This window comes from Palaemon carinicauda, chromosome 44, assembly GCF_036898095.1.
Source record: "Palaemon carinicauda isolate YSFRI2023 chromosome 44, ASM3689809v2, whole genome shotgun sequence".
Taxonomy (NCBI): domain Eukaryota; kingdom Metazoa; phylum Arthropoda; class Malacostraca; order Decapoda; family Palaemonidae; genus Palaemon; species Palaemon carinicauda.
Genome location: NC_090768.1, coordinates 43,152,803 through 43,170,833, shown reverse-complemented (window position 1 = coordinate 43,170,833; position 18,031 = coordinate 43,152,803). Strand labels below are relative to the sequence as shown.

The 18,031-nt window shown below is 39.3% G+C and overlaps 1 protein-coding gene and 1 long non-coding RNA gene across 2 annotated transcripts in view; one reads left to right on the top strand and one right to left on the bottom strand.

The window, feature by feature from the left end:
- Window positions 1–442: 442 nt before the first annotated feature.
- Window positions 443–18,031, top strand: part of LOC137634437 (INO80 complex subunit B) — a 29,036-nt gene continuing 11,447 nt past the window's right edge. Inside the window, exons 1-3 of the mRNA XM_068366835.1 lie at window positions 443–659; window positions 7,763–7,958; window positions 11,693–11,846. Coding sequence (XP_068222936.1) covers window positions 578–659; window positions 7,763–7,958; window positions 11,693–11,846 — 432 coding nt within the window. The 5' untranslated portion in view covers window positions 443–577. The remainder of the gene's footprint in view (window positions 660–7,762; window positions 7,959–11,692; window positions 11,847–18,031) is intronic.
- The window catches only part of LOC137634438 (uncharacterized), a 62,824-nt gene continuing 50,183 nt past the window's right edge, over window positions 5,391–18,031 (bottom strand). Inside the window, exons 2-3 of the long non-coding RNA XR_011042514.1 lie at window positions 6,685–6,808; window positions 5,391–5,584 (exon numbers count right to left, since the gene is read on the bottom strand). This is a non-coding gene — a long non-coding RNA (uncharacterized lncRNA). The remainder of the gene's footprint in view (window positions 5,585–6,684; window positions 6,809–18,031) is intronic.

Here is an 18,031-nt window from a genome sequence, read left to right as displayed (position 1 = left end):
AATAAAACAGAAATGACACGGCATTGAGAAACATTAATAATGTTATGCAAAGCATAATTCATCTCATATCTGTTCACTTAATATAGCAATGGACCGTTTAGTTAATAAAAGATAACGTAAATAAGTTTACTCATAATACTAAATATGCATATTTTTGTTCGATGGATTCTATTAATGTGAGGGACTTTGGGTTTAGTTTAGGTCATAACGGGAGAAGCGTTGGGACCTATGTTGTACGGCTCCTTTTTCGTTTATACCATTCTCAATGTGTCAAGAAATATAAAGGGATTCTTCTATCCGGATATATATATAAAATATATAAAGCATTTGGTTAAACACATTGAAACCTCACCCCAGATTGTATATTTCCACGAGAGACAATACAAAATACTGTCCTATTCGTAGCGAGTAGAAAATTAGAATGTAAACAAACAATCGCGCGGAAAGCACCTAGCAGGGTTAGACTGGCGGACCAAATTTGTTCAACTGAGCCACATTAGGATACTCTTGAAAGAGTCTTCAGTATAATTGGTCTCATTATAGAGTCCTCGTTAATTTCAGTACATCAATAGTTAACATGGTTAAAAAGAAGGATCGTGATAGGGATCACAGTGAAGCAAGCCACTCGTTTCCTGTGGATTCTCAAGACCAAGAACATGGTAAGTTATTTTAGCCAGTAAAATTGTTGAATCAACTACCTTATGTAATTTTAGGGTGGTTTGGGCAGATTTTTTTGGAGCCTTTATATGTTAGCGGCCAGCTCCTCCCTTGTGGATTAAAAATGAATATCAACTAACCTCAACTTTACCCCCTAACCTACAAGCCGTGTCCTTACTTACCTAACGGGGGCTAACCCCCCCTGCGACCCCCTTACACTGCCGTATTCTAAGTTTGCCGTAATCATACATGCATGTGGCCGCTATCATACATACACCATGTTTTTTTAGCTCTGTGGTTCGGTATATCTTTCCTATGTTCAACTATCGCTATCGTGTATAAAATATAAACTGTCCATCATGTTCTAAAACCTCTGGATATGTCCTTACCTGACCAGTTGAGATTTCTTTGAAAACCAGAAATAATTACATCAATCTTTATGTCAGAAAGAGTTAATTCCCTTAACACCATTCTCTCGTTATCCTCAGCTACTCTGTGGACTGGGTAACTTGAAACAACCTAATAAGACCCCCTTGAACTGGCTATTGTCTGAGGATAATTTTTGGTAAATAACTGTAGCACACTAATGAAGAAAATATGAAGTGTTTATGGTGTACTTAGAACTATTTTGATTAAAATAATTGGGGGAAATACATGTTTTTCAAACTACTGTATAGCCATTTTAAAAAAGTTCAAGAACTTATGACTGAAAAATCTTATTTTATAGGAGAAACAAACAAGAGCACAACCTAACCTAGGAACCTATATCCTTACTTCTGGAGGTGCAACTCTCCCCTGTGACTAACCCTTAGAATGGGGTATCCTTAGTTTACCCTAAGATTAAAGTCTTAACCCTGTGTTTGCTTCAGAAACCAATAATTCAAAATTCAACTTAGATGATGCAAGCATCAATTCTAGTACATTGACCTTGTCATTTTTCACAAGAAATTAATTACATTATTATATAAAAAATTACTTCTAGGTTACTTCTTAGACCTATGAAAAAAAAATATAAGATTTTCATGTTAACCACACTTCCGATGGAACGGTCAATCCTATCTGATGCAAAAAATTAACTGTTGGAAACCTGTATTTTTCAAGTTATAAAGATTTTTGATACGCAAGAAGATACAACTGAAAAATCATATTTTACCTAATCTAAGACGCCTTGTCCTTACAAAATATTGTGTAAGTTGCCAATAAGGTTTTCAGAGAAAATGAGATTTTCCTAGTATATTTTTAATGACTTCAAACCATTTTGGTGACGATAACATTCAAAAACCTATATCTTTCAGGTTTTAAAGATCCCATCTAATTAATATTATCCTCCCAGGCTCCATTACCCATTAGCCTTGGTATCCTCTTATACTAACAGGCAAGCCTTTAACAAAAGGCTATATGACATAACCTTGGTAATCCTGGATGAGGTAAGTATATTTGTAAATCTTTACCCATGCACCAACATTAAATAATGCCAAAGCCCTATATTACCCCCATCTAACCTAACCTACCGTAGGATGCCATGTCCTTACTCATTGGGAAAATCTTCATCCTCATGTCCCTCTTTTACTTTAACTGATCTACATCAGTGTTCTTATTTATCAAACATCTTAGTAGTGTCTATGAACAGCACAGAGGTAAAGATCTAATACTGGCTTAGTTGGTTTTATTATAATGTTGATGACTTGTCTTAAAAGTAGGTGCAAACATAGAATTGTAGACAAATACTGCTTGAAGGTACAGTATAATTAAGGGGAATTTCAAGCCTGATTTTTACGGTACAGCTGACTGCTTCCTTTTTTCTTTTTTTTTGTAATAAAATCAGCGAGATATATTCTAGCCTAACATACCTTCACTTAATCTTATTTAGATTGCTTCATCCTTATTTACTGAGGGGGCTACCCCACGCCTACGACCCATCCTTCAAATCACGATATACCCTAGGCTATGTTCATTTGCAATATATGTTCTATTGGAAGAAATTGCAGTAGCTTCATGAAATTCAATTCATGAATAACTGGTCAGGTATGATAATTTTCAAAGGTTTCAAAAATATGCTGAGCAATGTTTATTCTGCATTAATTTTTTGATTGGGTGGAAATAAGATAAAATCTACATACTACCCCAAAAGTAAATGACTAGGTCAAAATTTTGGTAGATAGTTTCTTCATATTGGCCTGACCTGTCATTTCAACCGCTTGTAATCTTGGGATAGGAATTATTTAATTCTTCTTTTACTTTTAAAGCCAGCAGTTGGTGTTGCTTTTATACTTGGAATCCTATTCCTTTACAGCTAAATTCAATATATGTAGGTTAATTTTCTAGCTAGATACATGAATCATAGCCTATAGTATACTTTTCCGACTGCTTACCTTGAATTTTGATACGTGTATTTCAAACAATTAGTGTTGATGCAAAGCACTAATGTTTGCTTTCCCCCAATTGAAGTATAGAACAGTCATTGATGGAAAAAGTAAGAATTTTTTCTGGGGAAAGAATTCAGTACTGTATTCCCTCAGCTATCGCTGATAATTGGTTCCCCCCCAAACCACCGATAGTTGAAAAATTGTTCTGTTTATCTTATTTACGTATTTTTTAAACCTTTATAAACCTCCCCCATACTAATATTAGACCGCAATCTTGTACAGTATAATATTATACAGTGAACCCTCGTTTATCGCGGTAGATAGGTTCCAGACGCGGCCGCGATAGGTGAAAATCCGCGAAGTAGTAACACCATATTTACCTATTTATTTAACATGTATATTCAGACTTTTAAAACCTTCCCTTGTACGTAGTACTGTTAACAAACTACCCTTTAATGTACAGAACACTTAATGCATGTAATACAGTACCCTAAACTAAAACAGGCACAAATATTAAAGGCGACTTTATATCATGCGTTTCCTAAACACGCCAAAAAGCACGATAAAAAATGGCAACCAATGTTTTGTTTACGTTCATCTCTGATCATAATGAAGAAACAAACGCATTTACACATCTGTTTATAGGTTAGTTTTTGCATCAATTATATTGATTATTCAGTACAGTATGTTGATTTGGTTATTCCTGATGTTTTACTTAATTTTTCTTAGGACTTCCAAATGAAATTTTTTTCTTTATGACGCCGCCTGAAACGACGGCGTCATAAAGTACGCTCAGTAAACAAACTAAGGAATTTAACCCGCATGATGAAAGTGATAAATAATGATATTACAGTAAAAGCTTTTATAAAATATGTTATTACAAATATTATTTACCGTATCTATATAAAATCATACATACGTAGCAAAGCAGGAAAACAATCTACGAGAGAGAGAGAGAGAGAGAGAGAGAGAGAGAGAGAGAGAGAGAGAGAGAGAGAGAGAGAGATTGTTTTACATACGTAAATGTAAATTTTAAACAAAACAAAAATAGCCCCATTTCATATAAAATAGATTACAAATATTTTACTTTATCATATTACAGTACAGTAGTCTGTATAATACTGTAAAGTTCAGTACAGTATGTTGTTGTTAAAGTCGTGGCGATGAAATTCTCACGAAACAAAAACACGCCATTTGATTACAACAGCTGATTCATTCTCTCTCTCTCTCTCTCTCTCTCTCTCTCTCTCTCTCTCTCTCTCTCTCTCTCTCTCTCTCTCTCTCTCTCGTGTTATACAATACTTACATTTAGATGAAGAAACTAAAATTAGTTTTCTTAATGTCAATTAAATACGAAATGAAATAATTAGGCCGAGTCTACATCCATTTCAATCATAGCCAAAAATAGGGCATCCGATTTCATCAGCAAACCACTATTTTTTGGGAAATATAATTTTATTCTAGAAAATTGCCACTCTTTAAATAGTTAATTGCACATTAAGAAAGCGTGTACTTTTGTTTTTAAATTTCGGGTGTGTTTTAAAAATCGAGTATTGTTGACTTTTTTTTTTTACTTTGGCTGTGATTAGATCAGCTGTCATCTAGCTGCCGCTCTTGAGTGTGTACGAATACACTAACAAAGTATCATTTATACCATTTCTTAACTTATTCAAACCGTCTACAGTATACAGTTGATATTACATAAGCACAATGTGTTATAACCTATCAAATTTTTTTGTTTATTACATTTAAACCTCTCTCTCTCTCTCTCTCTCTCTCTCTCTCTCTCTCTCTCTCTCTCTCTCTCTCTCTCTCTCTCTCTCTCTCTCTCTGTGGGCTACTTTTCACTACCTCCCATTCCTTACCTCTCTCTATCTCTCTAACAAATGATATCTTTGTTGCTCCTCAAAGTTTCATTTATATTGAAAATCAATCATGATTTAATTTTCCTTACTTTCTCCAATCTCGCACCATCGGTCACATCGCGGTATTTTCGATATTTCCGGAAAATCCGCAATATATGTATAGACATGGGTTATGAAAAAAATCCGCGAAGTGGTGAATCCGCGATGGTCGAACCGCGAAGTAGCGAGGGTTCACTGTATAGAAAACACTTTGATATTTACGAAAACTTTTTGTGAACAGTACATACAGTAAAAAGTATAGAAGCAGTTGCATTAAAAATTATTATAAGTTATTTAATCATAAAAGAGTTTTAATTTTACACTCTCTCTCTCTCTCTCTCTCTCTCTCTCTCTCTCTCTCTCTCTCTCCTCTCTCTCTCTCTCTCTCTCTCTCTCTCTCTCTCTCTCTCTTTCTCTGTGGGTGTGTGTGTGTGTGTGTGAGTGAGAGGTTCTACTCACCGTCGAAGATATTGCAGCCAGGCTTGAATGATGACTATGATATTCTTCTCATCTCTCTTAATGTAGCGAACGGTTGACTCGATGTTGTAATGACGTTGAACTGCCGCAAAACTTCTGCCTTCTTTCAACATATTGAGAAGTTTCATCTTCTCAACTATGGTCAGCATCTTCCTTTGCTGCTTTGGCTCACTACCAGTCCTGAAAAGGAGTAAGGTGTTTGGGCATCATCATAAGGATTTGAAAAAAAATACAAGAAAACACTAAAACTTCACTAAACGCGGGAACACGTTACTATAATGAGACTTAAACAAAATCAATGCACATTTGGGAGAAGCTGCAAGGCGTGATACAGTTAGCTGTACTCTATGGCCAATCTTCATGCTCTCATTGGTTGACTCCTGCCTGTCAATTAATAACTTGCCTTGTAATATCTCATGTGAGTACAGACAAAGTGGTATGTCACGACTTGCTATTTCTTTAGGAATTTACACTTTTTTGTATCTCACGTGTTTGCGCAATTTGGCAAAAAATACACGAGATTAAAACATATTTTTAAAAACCCCAATGCACTGAGGCCACGAAACATGAGCCACATTATGGCGACGGAATATTGTAATTGCCAGTGTAAAACTGCTGGATGTTTGATTGGCAAGAGCCCCTTTAGTCTGACTTAGAGAGCCCTTACTGTGCTAGGTACCAATATTCTCTGAACAAAAGTGTGTATAAGGAACTGAATGTGATTGGCTAAGAAATGATAAAATACATGAATGACAGGTACTACTGTATTTCAGTGTGAGAAAACCTACAGTATTGGAGATGAAAATAAAGGAAATACAGGTACAATTACAGTATTTATCTTTGTGATGGTTAATAAAATTTGGAAGAAAGGGGTTACTGCAAATAGTTGAATTTAATTAGATAAACTAATCTGTAATGGTAGAAATATTGGATGAGAATTGGGCCAATATTACTGTTTAGAACTGTAAATCATAAATGCATTACTAATCAAGCAAATGCCATTTTGCATCACACAGCACAGTATATTAACCAAAGTTTGTCAGTAATAGAATTATTCCACCTTGAATATATTTCCTTGTACAGTGGGCATTACATCTCCTACACGCATTTTCTCGGTGCTAATATCAGTACTGTACTTTATATAACTACGGCTATCATTAATAAGTTCACACAATTGTAGTTTGCTTGGCCAAGAACAAAAGCCCTTAAATTATTAACTCATATACTATTAATTACATCATGTAATAAAATAAATAAAGTTATGGAAAAAATAAACTCACCAATTTAAGAATGAGCTGAAGGGTTAATTTAAGAATGAGCAGAAGGGTTAATTTCTTCATGAATCCATCATACCGTAATTTCTGAATTGCTGTTCCACATATGGAAAAATAATCTTACCACCATCTGGAAAAGAAAAAAAGAAAATAAGGGTTGGCTTAGACTGAAGATAGATACATTATGCTTAACATTAGAATGAGATATGGAATCTGCCTGGTCTTTCTGGCCTTAATTTGAAATTATGTGAAGGAATTAGGGCTTGGATATTGTAAAGCAGCCAGTACTTACTATTCAAAAGCCGGAGATGATTTGATACTATCAAAGATAACATAACTAGAGATCTATGATGCTAAGATGAGGATTGATTGGTTAGGGGAACTGGGGACTTAGTCCACTATCCATTCTCTGTCATAGTCCCTATGAAGGTTACAGTGAACTATGTTAGGTTAGGATATATTGATTTCAGAGTACAGTACTGTACTTTATGTAAAAGTTGAAAAACCATTTTGATCGTGCCAATATTGTCCTTGCAAGAGTTAAGTGATATATTGTTAGCTCAGTACAGTATGTAGAGTAATTTATTTTAGATTTGGCTTCACTCTTGGCAATCAGTGCCGATTTAGAACTCCTAACTTTTATAGTAACGTATAGTGTTTCTGATGTCTTACTGTAGCTGTGAAAATCACATCTAACTTCTTTGACTAGTTTAGTCTTTATAATGTATCCAAATATTAGCTAACAAGAATGATGGATGGAATCTAAAAGAAGAGAATGCATGGGTAATAAAGTGAGATAGAATAGAATAAAGATAAAAACTACTGGTACAAATGACAAATTGTGTTGATGCATATCCAAGAGAGTATTCAGAAGTTGATCAGTTTACATTTGTTTTTTTATATAAAATTCATATGAAACAAAGTCTAAAATAATGATGTGTATTATGTGTTACACAGAGTAACTACAGACACTTACTGTACTTTATTTAGATTAAGTGGGGCAGGATTTTCTTAAAAGATATAATTTCTGAAAAGTTCCCATGTCATTTAATTCTGTTTACTGATTTTTTTTATTTTGTTTCAGCATTAGTTATGAACGTAGTGAAAAAGCCAAAGAAACACAAGCACAAGAAGTCCTCCAAGAAAGAGGAAGTAGAGAAGATCATAAATGTTGAAGATTTAGAAGATGTAGATATCTCTGTTGTAGATGAAATTGATGATTCACCTAATCAGAGCTTGAAACTGAAGATTAAAATACCAGAATCTTCTCCTGAGAAACCGTAAGTAACCTTGTCCCGTTTTATCTTTAATTTTTTTTTTTGCCACTTATTATTTAGGGCTGGAACCATTGTTTTTCTGAAAGATTCAGGTATTTATATTTATACAAATATTATAGTTAAAGAAAAGATAGTGACAGTCTATTAATTTTTGAGTGAAGAAAGGATAGCAGCGATGGTTTTGAAAATATAAGGAAAACAAAACCTCTTGTTATCCACCAGGCATCCTTGGCCCTTTAATTAATCCATATGGGAAGAGGAAAGGAAGTGTAAATTGATAGAAAAAAAGTATTTTTTGAGTGTACCTTCAAGCAAGAGAACTCTTACCTGATACCTGTACTTTATAAAGGAAGGCTAGGGTGCAGTCTATGATACTCTCTAAGACTAGAGAACAGGGGTTAAATTTGGAGTGGTCTTGTTCTAGAAGACATGCTTACATAGCTAAGGTCTCTTCTGCCCTAACCATGTGGATAGTTACTATTATTAATATTATTTGTTTAGCTACAGCCCTAGTTGGAAAAGAAGAATGCTATAAGCCCAAGGGCTCCAACAGGGAAAATAGCCCAGTTGGGAAAGGAAATAAGGAAACATATAGAATAATGCCTCAGTATGCCCTCAAGGAAGAGAGCTCGAACCAGACAGTGAAAGACCCTGGTACAGAGGCTACAGAACTACCCCAGACCAAAGAACAATGGTTTAATTTGGGAGTGTCCTCCTCGAAGAGCTGCTTACCCTAGCTGAAGTCTTTTTGCATAGCTAAGGTCTCTTCTGCCTTAACCATGTAGTTAGTGAGTATTATTATTATTTGCAAAGCTACAACCCTAGTTGGAAAAGAAGAATGCTATAAGCCCAAGGGCTCCAACAGGGAGAAATAGCCCAGTGAGGAAAGGAAATAAGGAAACAAATAGAATAATGCCTGAGTGTACCCTCAAGGAAGAGAACTCGAACCAGACAGTGAAAGACCATGGTACATAGGCTACAGAACTACCCAAGACTAAAGAACAATGGTTTAATTTTGGAGTGTCCTCCTCAAAGAGCTGCTTACCATAGCTGAAGTCTGTTTGCATAGCTAAGGTCTCTTCTGCCCTAACCATGTGGTTAGTGAGTATTATTATTATTTGCAAAGCTACAACCCTAGTTGGAAAAGAAGAATGCTATAAGCCCAAGGGCTCCAACAGGGAAAATAGCCTAGTGAGGAAAAGAAATAAGGAAACAAATAGAATAATGCCTGAGTGTACCTTCAATGAAGAGAACTCTAACCAGACAGTGAAAGATCTTGGTACAGAGGCTTACAGAACTACCCAAGACTAAAGAACAATGGTTTGATTTTGGAGTTTCATCCTAGAAAAGCTGCTTACCATAGCTGAAGTGTCTTCTACCCTTATCAAGAGAAAAGTAGCTACTGATCAATTACAGTACTGTACTGTAGTTAACCCCTGGAGTGAAGAAGAATTTTTCGTTTTTTAAGTGTTGTCAGGCCTATGAGGAAAGAGGAGAATGTGTAAAGAATAGACCAGACTATTCTGTGTATGTGCAGGCAAAGGAAAAATGAGCCGTAAACAGAGAGGGATTCAATGTATCTGGCCAAAGGACCCAATAACTATAGCTGGTGCATTGGCCAACCCTACTACTGTACATTGACTTAGCCACAGAACAATTACATTAGCTACTCACTTTATAGGTAGTAGGTTGGCCAGGGCACCAGCTGTCCATTGAGATACTACTGCTAGAGTTATGGGGTCCTTTGACTGGCCAGACAGTACCACATAGGACCCTTCTCTCTAGTTACGGTTGTTTCCCTTTGCCTACACAGATTCTCCTCTGTCCTCATACACCTGACAACACTGAGATTGCCAAATAATTCTTCTTCACCTAAGGGGTTAACTACTGCACTTTAATTGTTCAGTGGCTACTTTCCTCTTGGTAAGGGTAGAAGAGACTCTTTAGCTATGGTAAGCAGCTCTTCTAGTAGGACACTCCAAAATCAAACCATTATTCTCTAGTCTTGGGTAGTGCCATAGCCTCTGTACCATGGTCTTCCACTGTCTTGGGTTAGAGTTCTCTTGCTTGAGGGTACACTCAGGCACACTGTTCTATCTAGTTTCTCTTCCTCTTGTTTTGTTAAGTTTTTATAGTTTATATAGGAAATATTTATTTTGATGTTACTTTTCTTAAAATATTTTATTTTTCCTTATTTCCTTTCCTCACTGGGGCTATTTTCCCTGTTGGGGCCCCTGGGCTTATAGCATCCAGCTTTTCCTACTAGGGTTGTAGCTTAGCATTTAATAATAATAATATGAAAATTAAATACTTAGTACATTTAGTGTTGTGAGATATACGAGGAAAGAAGATGTGTTGAAAGAGGCCAGACTATTTGGAGTAGTATAAACAAATGAAAAGGCTATACCAAGAGAGAGAGATTCAACTGTGTGATTAGTCCTTGAAATATTCTATATCTAGTGATTGTATCTCAATAGATGGCTGATGTCTTAGCCAATTTACTAATTGCTAGCATAGAAAGTGTTTAATTCTGGCACTTGGCGACATAATCTCATTGGAAAGCCACTGGAGTTGAGAATATATGGAAGAACTCTTAATATTTAAAGAGAATAAGATCAAGTTTTGTGAGTGCATAACAAATCAAATAAACAATATAAACATATGACTGAAACTGTCTGCTCTTCTTTATTACATGTACATTGACTTATTTTTCTTGTTTTGAGTAATTTAGTAATGCACTGTAAATTTTCTACCGATGTCAGTAATTGTTTTTTTTTTCTGCTTTTTCAACACCCAATCTTAGCTTTGTGTTTTCATTAGGGTTGAATTCAATGTATGTTAATGTCAAATGTTTATCCTGATTTCAAGTGGAAGTGATGTTTATATACTGAGCATGTATTTTCGATTTTTCATTAGGTTCTTCAAGTCACTTTCCTTAGAAAAGCTCATTTTCTTCTTTTTATGTACATGTTTGTGAACTTCATTTTACTATCAGTTCCATGAGCATAGAAAAAATTAGTTTCATTAATAGTAACATTTGCTTTTAAGAACAATTTTTATTGTCACCCTTTGTATTATGCAAAGTTCATCTCTAGAACCTATGCCATCAAACACGGTAGATGAAAGCCGTCTGCTGAGTGAAGTCATGCTCAGTGTCCTAGAAAGGAACCAACCTCTCTGCTATCTGGTGTAGTTTTACTGTATACAGTACATTCATCTATTCAAAATTGTGTGTATAATTTTCCGTAGAAATTATTTATTTTTAAGTAATATTTGCCTTAATGGGTTTCATATTATGATCCTAAAGAGGGGTATTAGCCTTCAGATATCACATATACTTTGATTTATGTTTATGGATTATTTATTACAGTATATGTTAGTGTTGAAACTGGTTTGTTTTAATTGTGAGACATAATAAAAAATGTGGGTTTACAGTTTATAGAATAAAAAAGTACTATGCAGTAGAATTGGCGGTTTTCAAGATTTAGGGCATTATTTTGTAAGGTACATGTCAGTGCAGATTGTATTTTTTAGTTTATGAAAGAATTGAATTGAATATAAAATTTAAGCCTTAAGCTAAGCACTGGGGCATCAAAGGCCATTCAGCGCTGTATAATGGAAATTAATCAACCATACCCGTACTCTCACAACATTTGGTATCATTTTAACTTATAAAAGTTTATGAAAGAAGGGCAGTGTTATTCTTGAATTAATTTTGACTTTATTTGCATTTGCAGAGGCACTCCAAAGTCATCAAAGACAAAACCAGAGAAAAGCAAATCATCCGGTAGTAAAAAGAGCGGTAAGAAGAAGGAAGGTAAAGGAGATGATGATACAGACAGCGAAGAGGAAAGATGGCTGGATGCCATCGAATCTGGCAAACTGGAAGAGGTAAAGAAAAAAAGTTTTACACATTAATATGTTATTTTTATTAGTAAAATAAATTTTTGAATATACTTACCCGATAATCATGTAGCTGTCAACTCCGTTGCCCGACAGAATTCTATGGAGGGATACGCCAGCTATCACAATACTAGAAGGGGGTGTATTTACCAGCGCCACCTGTGGCCAGGTACTCAAGTACTTCTTGTTGACACCTCCTCAATTATTCCTCGGTCCACTGGTTCTCTATGGGGAGGAAGGGAGGGTCGATTAAATCATGATTATCGGGTAAGTATATTCAAAAATTTATTTTACTATTAAAAATAACATTTTTCAATATTAAACTTACCCAATAATCATGTAGCTGATTCACACCCAGGGGGGTGGGTGAAAAACCAGTGTACAAGACTAAAGGATAGCTAAGTATCCCGTATTTCATATAATCAGTTATCCACAATAACAATGAAATAATAAGTACCTGGTAAGGAAGTCGACTTGAACCGTTACTCTGCCTTTAATAAGATCGTCTTCCTTACTGAGCGCAGCGTTCCTCTTGGGAGGCTGAATCAACTCAAAGGTGCTAAAGTATACAGGGCTGCAACCCATACTAAAGGACCTCATCACAACCTTTAACCTCGGCGCTTCTCAAGAAAGAATTGACCACCCGCCAAATCAACAAGGATGTGGAAGGCTTCTTAGCCGACCGTACAACCCATAAAAAGTATTCAAGAGAAAGGTTAAAAGGTTATGGGATTATGGGAATGTAGTGGCTGAGCCCTCGCCTACTACTGCATTCGTTGCTACGAATGATCCCAGGGTGTAGCAGTACTCGTAAAGAGACTGGACATCTTTGAGATAGAATGATGCGAACACTGACTTGCTTCTCCAATAGGTTGCATCCATAACACTCTGCAGAGAATGGTTCTGTTTGAAGGCCACTGAAGTAGCCACAGCTCCCACTTCATGTGTCCTTACCTTCAGCAAAGCAAGGTCTTCTTCCTTCAGATGAGAATGTGTTTCTCTAATCAGAAGCCTGAATAGTAAGAAACTGAGTTCTTAGAACTTGGAAAAGAAGGTTTCTTGATAGCACACTATAAGGCTTCTGATTGTCCTTGTAAAGGTTAAGACCTTTTTAGATAGTACCTAAGAGCTCTAACTGGGCAAAGTACTCTCTTCAGATCATTCCCCACCAAGTTGGACAGGCTTGGGATCTCGAACGACTTAGGCCAAGGACGTGAAGGAAGCTCGTTTAGCAAAAACCGAGCTGCAAGGAACATGTAGCCGTTTCAGATGTGAAAACAATGATCCTGCTGAAGGCGTGGATCTCACTTACTCTTTTAGCTGTTGTCAAGCACACGAGGAAAAGAGTTTTTAATGTGAGGTCCTAAAAAGAGGCTGATTGGAGAGGTTCAAATCTTGATGACATAAGGAACCTTAGGACCACGTCTAGATTCCAGCCTGGAGTGGACAACCGACGTTCCTTTGAGGTCTCAAAAGACCTAGGGAGGTCCTGTAGATCTTTGTTGGTGGAAAGATCCAAGCCTCTGTGGCGGAAAACCGCTGCCAACATACTTCTGTAACCCTTGATCGTAGGAGCTGAAAGGGATCTTACTTTCCTTAGATATAACAGGAAGTCAGCAATCTGGGTTACAGTGGTACTGGTTGAGGAAACTGCATTGGTCTTGTACCAGCTACGGAAGACTTCCCCTTGAGACTGATAGATTCTGAGAGTGGATGTTCTCCTTGCTTTGGCAATCGCTCTGGCTGCCTCCTTCGAAAAGCCCCTAGCTCTTGAGAGTGTTTCGAAAGTCTGAAGGCAGTCAGACGAAGAGCGTGGAGGATTGGGTGTACCTTCTTTACGTGAGGTAGACTTAGAAGGTTCACTCCTAGAGGAAGAGTCCTGGGAATGTCGACCAGCCATTGCAGTACCTCTAAGAACCATTCTCTCGCGGACCAGAGCGGAGCCAACCAACGTCAGCCGTGTCCCTTTGTGAGAGAAGAACTTCTGAAGTACCCTGTTGACAATCTTGAACGGCGGGAATGCATACAGGTCGAGATGGAACCAATCCAGCAGAAAAGCATCCACGTGAACCGCTGCTGGGTCTGGAATCGGAGAACAATACAACAGGAGTCTCTAGGTTATCGAGGTAGTGAACAGATCTATGGTTGGCTGACCCCACAGGGCCCAAAGTCTGTTGCAAACATTCTTGAGAAGGGTCCACTCTGTGGGGATGACCTGACCCTTCCGTCTGAGGTGATCTGCCATGACATTCATACCGCCCTGAATGAACCTCGTTACCAGTTAGCTTTCGATCTTAAGACCAGATGAGTAGGTCCCTTGCGATCTAGAACAACTTCCACGAAAGAGTCCCTCCCTGCTTGAAGATGTAAGCCAGGGCTGTGGTGTTGTCAGAGTCCACCTCCACCACTTTGTTAAGCTGGAGGGACTTGAAGTTTATCAAGGCCAGAATAACCGCCAACAACTTCTTGCAAATGATGTGAAGTGTCCTTTGCTCCTGATTCCATGTTCCCGAGCATTCTTGTCCGTCCAAAGTCGCACCCCAGCCCGTGTCTGATGCGTCCGAGAGGAGACGGCGGTCGTGTTTCTGAACAGCCAAAGGTAGACTTCCTTGAGAAGAAAGCTGTTCTTACACCACGCGAGAGAAGACCTCCTCTCTTCGGAAACAGGAACTGAGACCGTCTCTAGCGTCATGTCCTTTATCCAGTGAGCAGCTAGATGATACTGAAGGGGGGGAGGTGGAGTCTCCCTAACACGATGAACAGGGCCAGCGATGAAAGTGTCCCTGTTAGACTCATCCACTACCTGACTGAGCATCGGTTCCTTCTCAGCATGCTCTGGATGCATTCTAGGGCTTGGAAGATCCTTGGGGCCGACGGAAAAGTCCGAAAAGCTCGACTCTGAAGATCCATACCCAAGGAGACAATGGTCTGGGATGGAACGAGCTGAGACTCCTCAAAATTGACCAGGAGGCCCAGTTCCTTGGTCAGATCCATAGTCCATTTGAAAATCTCCAGACAGCGACGACTTGTGGGAGCTCTTAAAAGCCAGTCGTCTGACGGAGCCGGACACAAGATCATGATACTGCTGCACAGTCTGTGAACTGTCAATCATGGGCAAGCGAGGAAGTACAGTGACAACCCGAATCTGTCTAGACTGTCTGGGTCGTACAGACAACTCCTTATCGGGTTGCTGAGGTTGCCGCACTGCGTCACAACAAGTCACTTCTGTTGGTTGTTGAACGTCTTCCCCGTGACACATTGACTCCGTAAACAAAAAATCCTCTAACAAGGACTAAGCTTGGACTGCATGTCATGCAACACAGCTCAAGGTCTATGGGAGCAGGTGTGGTAACAGACGGGATTAGCGACTGAAGTGGAACCATTACCTTCCCTGGAAGCATGTTATGCTTAAATAAAAGTCCATAAGAGGTTATGCAGCTAAAGGCTCCCTCCAAATGACAGAGTCCTCAAGGGAATATCAGAAGGAGGGAGAAAAGAACTTTCTCATCTACAGGGACCATATCCTAGAAAAGCTAAGTTCTCTCAGTGAGGGTTCACTGGTGCAAAAGCAGCAGACTAGAAGGCAACGTTATGAAACTGCTTGACAGTCTAGTGAGTTGGCAACAACCAAAGATGTGTGACTGAGAAGCATGCGGTAAGGTATGCAGAGCATGATGTATGCAGAGTATGATGCTGAATGCAGAGAATGCTGTATGCAGAGCATGTTGTATGCAGAGCATGCTGTAAGCAGAGCCTGCTGTAAGGAAAGCAGAGCGTGTGCATGGCGTTTAACATTTCTCAGAAATTCCATGACCAGCGCTAGAGTGCTTTATGCATGCTTGCATGGGGTTTTAATATCAACATAATATTTACCTTACATTCATAACTCATGATTCATATTTTTGCCATCTGAACAGCAGAGTCAGAACGAGCTGGAACAACAATAGTTGTGGTTTCCTCTTCAAGACTGTTGAGGGAACACCTGAGGCTCAGTCTGCAAAGGCTGAATAAAAGACAAGCAGAAGGAAGGCGCATGGGTGGAGGAGGCTGACTCCTAGCATGAGTGGTTGAACCCAAGGGTTGCGCTTGCTGAGCGGTTGGCGGAAGCGGAGTAGCAAGTTCCAGTTCCTGTGGTGTGAGCGGAGCGCGATGAGGAAGAGGCTGCGCAGAACAAGGTAAATGTCTCGCAAGCTGAGGCTCCTGAGGCGCAAGGCTAAGGTGTTGTGGTGCTTGCCTTGTGGAGGGTTGAGCTCGCTGCAGCGAGAGCTGAGGAGACTGACTCATGGACGGGAGAGGTTGTTGTACCTCAACCGAATGTTGCATCACTGGTGGAGCAGCAAGTGGAAGCGGAGGAAGAGAGGTATAATCCTCCTGATCCCATTGTAAAGGTTGCCTTAAGGAAGGCGGAGGCTGAACACCACTGGGAACAGCAAACTCAGCACGTGGCTCAACATCGTACGCCTGGCAGGTGGTACTGCGATCAGGCGGAGCGAGCGTAGGCGGAGGGAGTGTAGGCGGAGGCGGAGGAGCAACACTCTCAGCCCGACACTCACGCATCAAGTCCGAAAGCTGTGCTTGCATGGACTGTAGTAGAGTCCACAACATCGTACGCCTGGCAGGTGGTACTGCGATCAGGCGGAGCGAGCGTAGGCGGAGGGAGTGTAGGCGGAGGCGGAGGAGCAACACTCTCAGCCCGACACTCACGCATCAAGTCCGAAAGCTGTGCTTGCATGGACTGTAGTAGAGTCCACAACATCGTACGCCTGGCAGGTGGTACTGCGATCAGGCGGAGCGAGCGTAGGCGGAGGGAGTGTAGGCGGAGGCGGAGGCGCAACACTCTCAGCCCGACACTCACGCATCAAGACCGAAAGTTGTGACTGCATGGACTGCAGTAGAGTCAACTTGGGGTCGGCAGACACTAAGGTCTGCTGAGGTAAAGCCTTAACAGCAGAGATCTGTTGCGGCAGAACCTTACTCCTCTTAGGCGGAGTGCATTCAACTGATGACTGAGGAGAGTCAGAGCTAACCCAATGACTGCATCCGGGTTGTTGAACTGTAACTTCGTACGTCTGGCATAGGTCTGGACTTTACGTTTAAGAGGTCTTGAGACCTGAGACCAGCGTTACTCTGCCTTTATTTTCTCCCCTAAATCTCTTCTGCAGACGAGCAAAATAAGGGCTCAATCGTCTGCGGGTGGGAGTGACGGTCTCGGTAAGACACGCCCACAACCACCGAGGATACTTCTGTGCGCCGATCAAGGCCTGCTGAACCCTTATGCCCTTCGACATTGCTTCTCCCCTGGGCTTGGGAGCTTGCAAGAGGTCCCGGACTGGGAGGACGACTGGCGCGCACAGAAGTACCCTCACGCACAACACTGACATACTTTGCGCTAATCACTTATCACTTTGATTTCTGTTTGCACTTAATTTACTGAACTCGAAACTTTAAGTGGTTTGTACCTGAAACACGCAATTCTATCCTTTCTCAAAAGTTAGTAATTGCGAAAACAGAATTACAATGTAACAGAAAAATCTAATGAAAGATAATTCAGTGGCTGGAAAGAGACTAAACACTAGATCACTCTAGAAACGTTTAGTTTCTTCCCCTAAAGAGACTAGGGAGAAGAGCAAAAACGATAACGACGTTACTCGTACGCCTGGCAGGCTTGAATGAAACGTTTATCCTATTTTTCTCCCTCCGTCTCTATCTCTCTCTCTCTCTCTCTCTCTCTTGACTTAGAACCTGAGAGAAGAGCCCAATCATATATATCGTTAAAACATATTATTGTTAAAGGAAAAAACTGAAATATTTCCCAAAATGAAAAGTTCCTTTATTAGGATCAAAACCATTAAGTTAAGAAAGAATGAACAAAACGCTAGACACGGTTACTCTTACTGCAACGTGAAACCGTGAACATTCTTTCTCTATCGTAACGATAGAGTGCAAGTTGAACGTTCTGAACGTCAACAACTGCAGAGACAAAACAAAACGTTAGTTCAACTTTGAAAAAGTACGAGACTATCAAAGAAATTCTTTCAAACTCTGTGGCGGAAATAGCATAATATGTTAACAGGTAAAACCGAAATGACGGGCTCAATGTTAATTAACTTCGGTACCAAGAAAAGACCGCCTACTATTAGGAAGGTCGAATATAAACAAATATAAAAATTAAT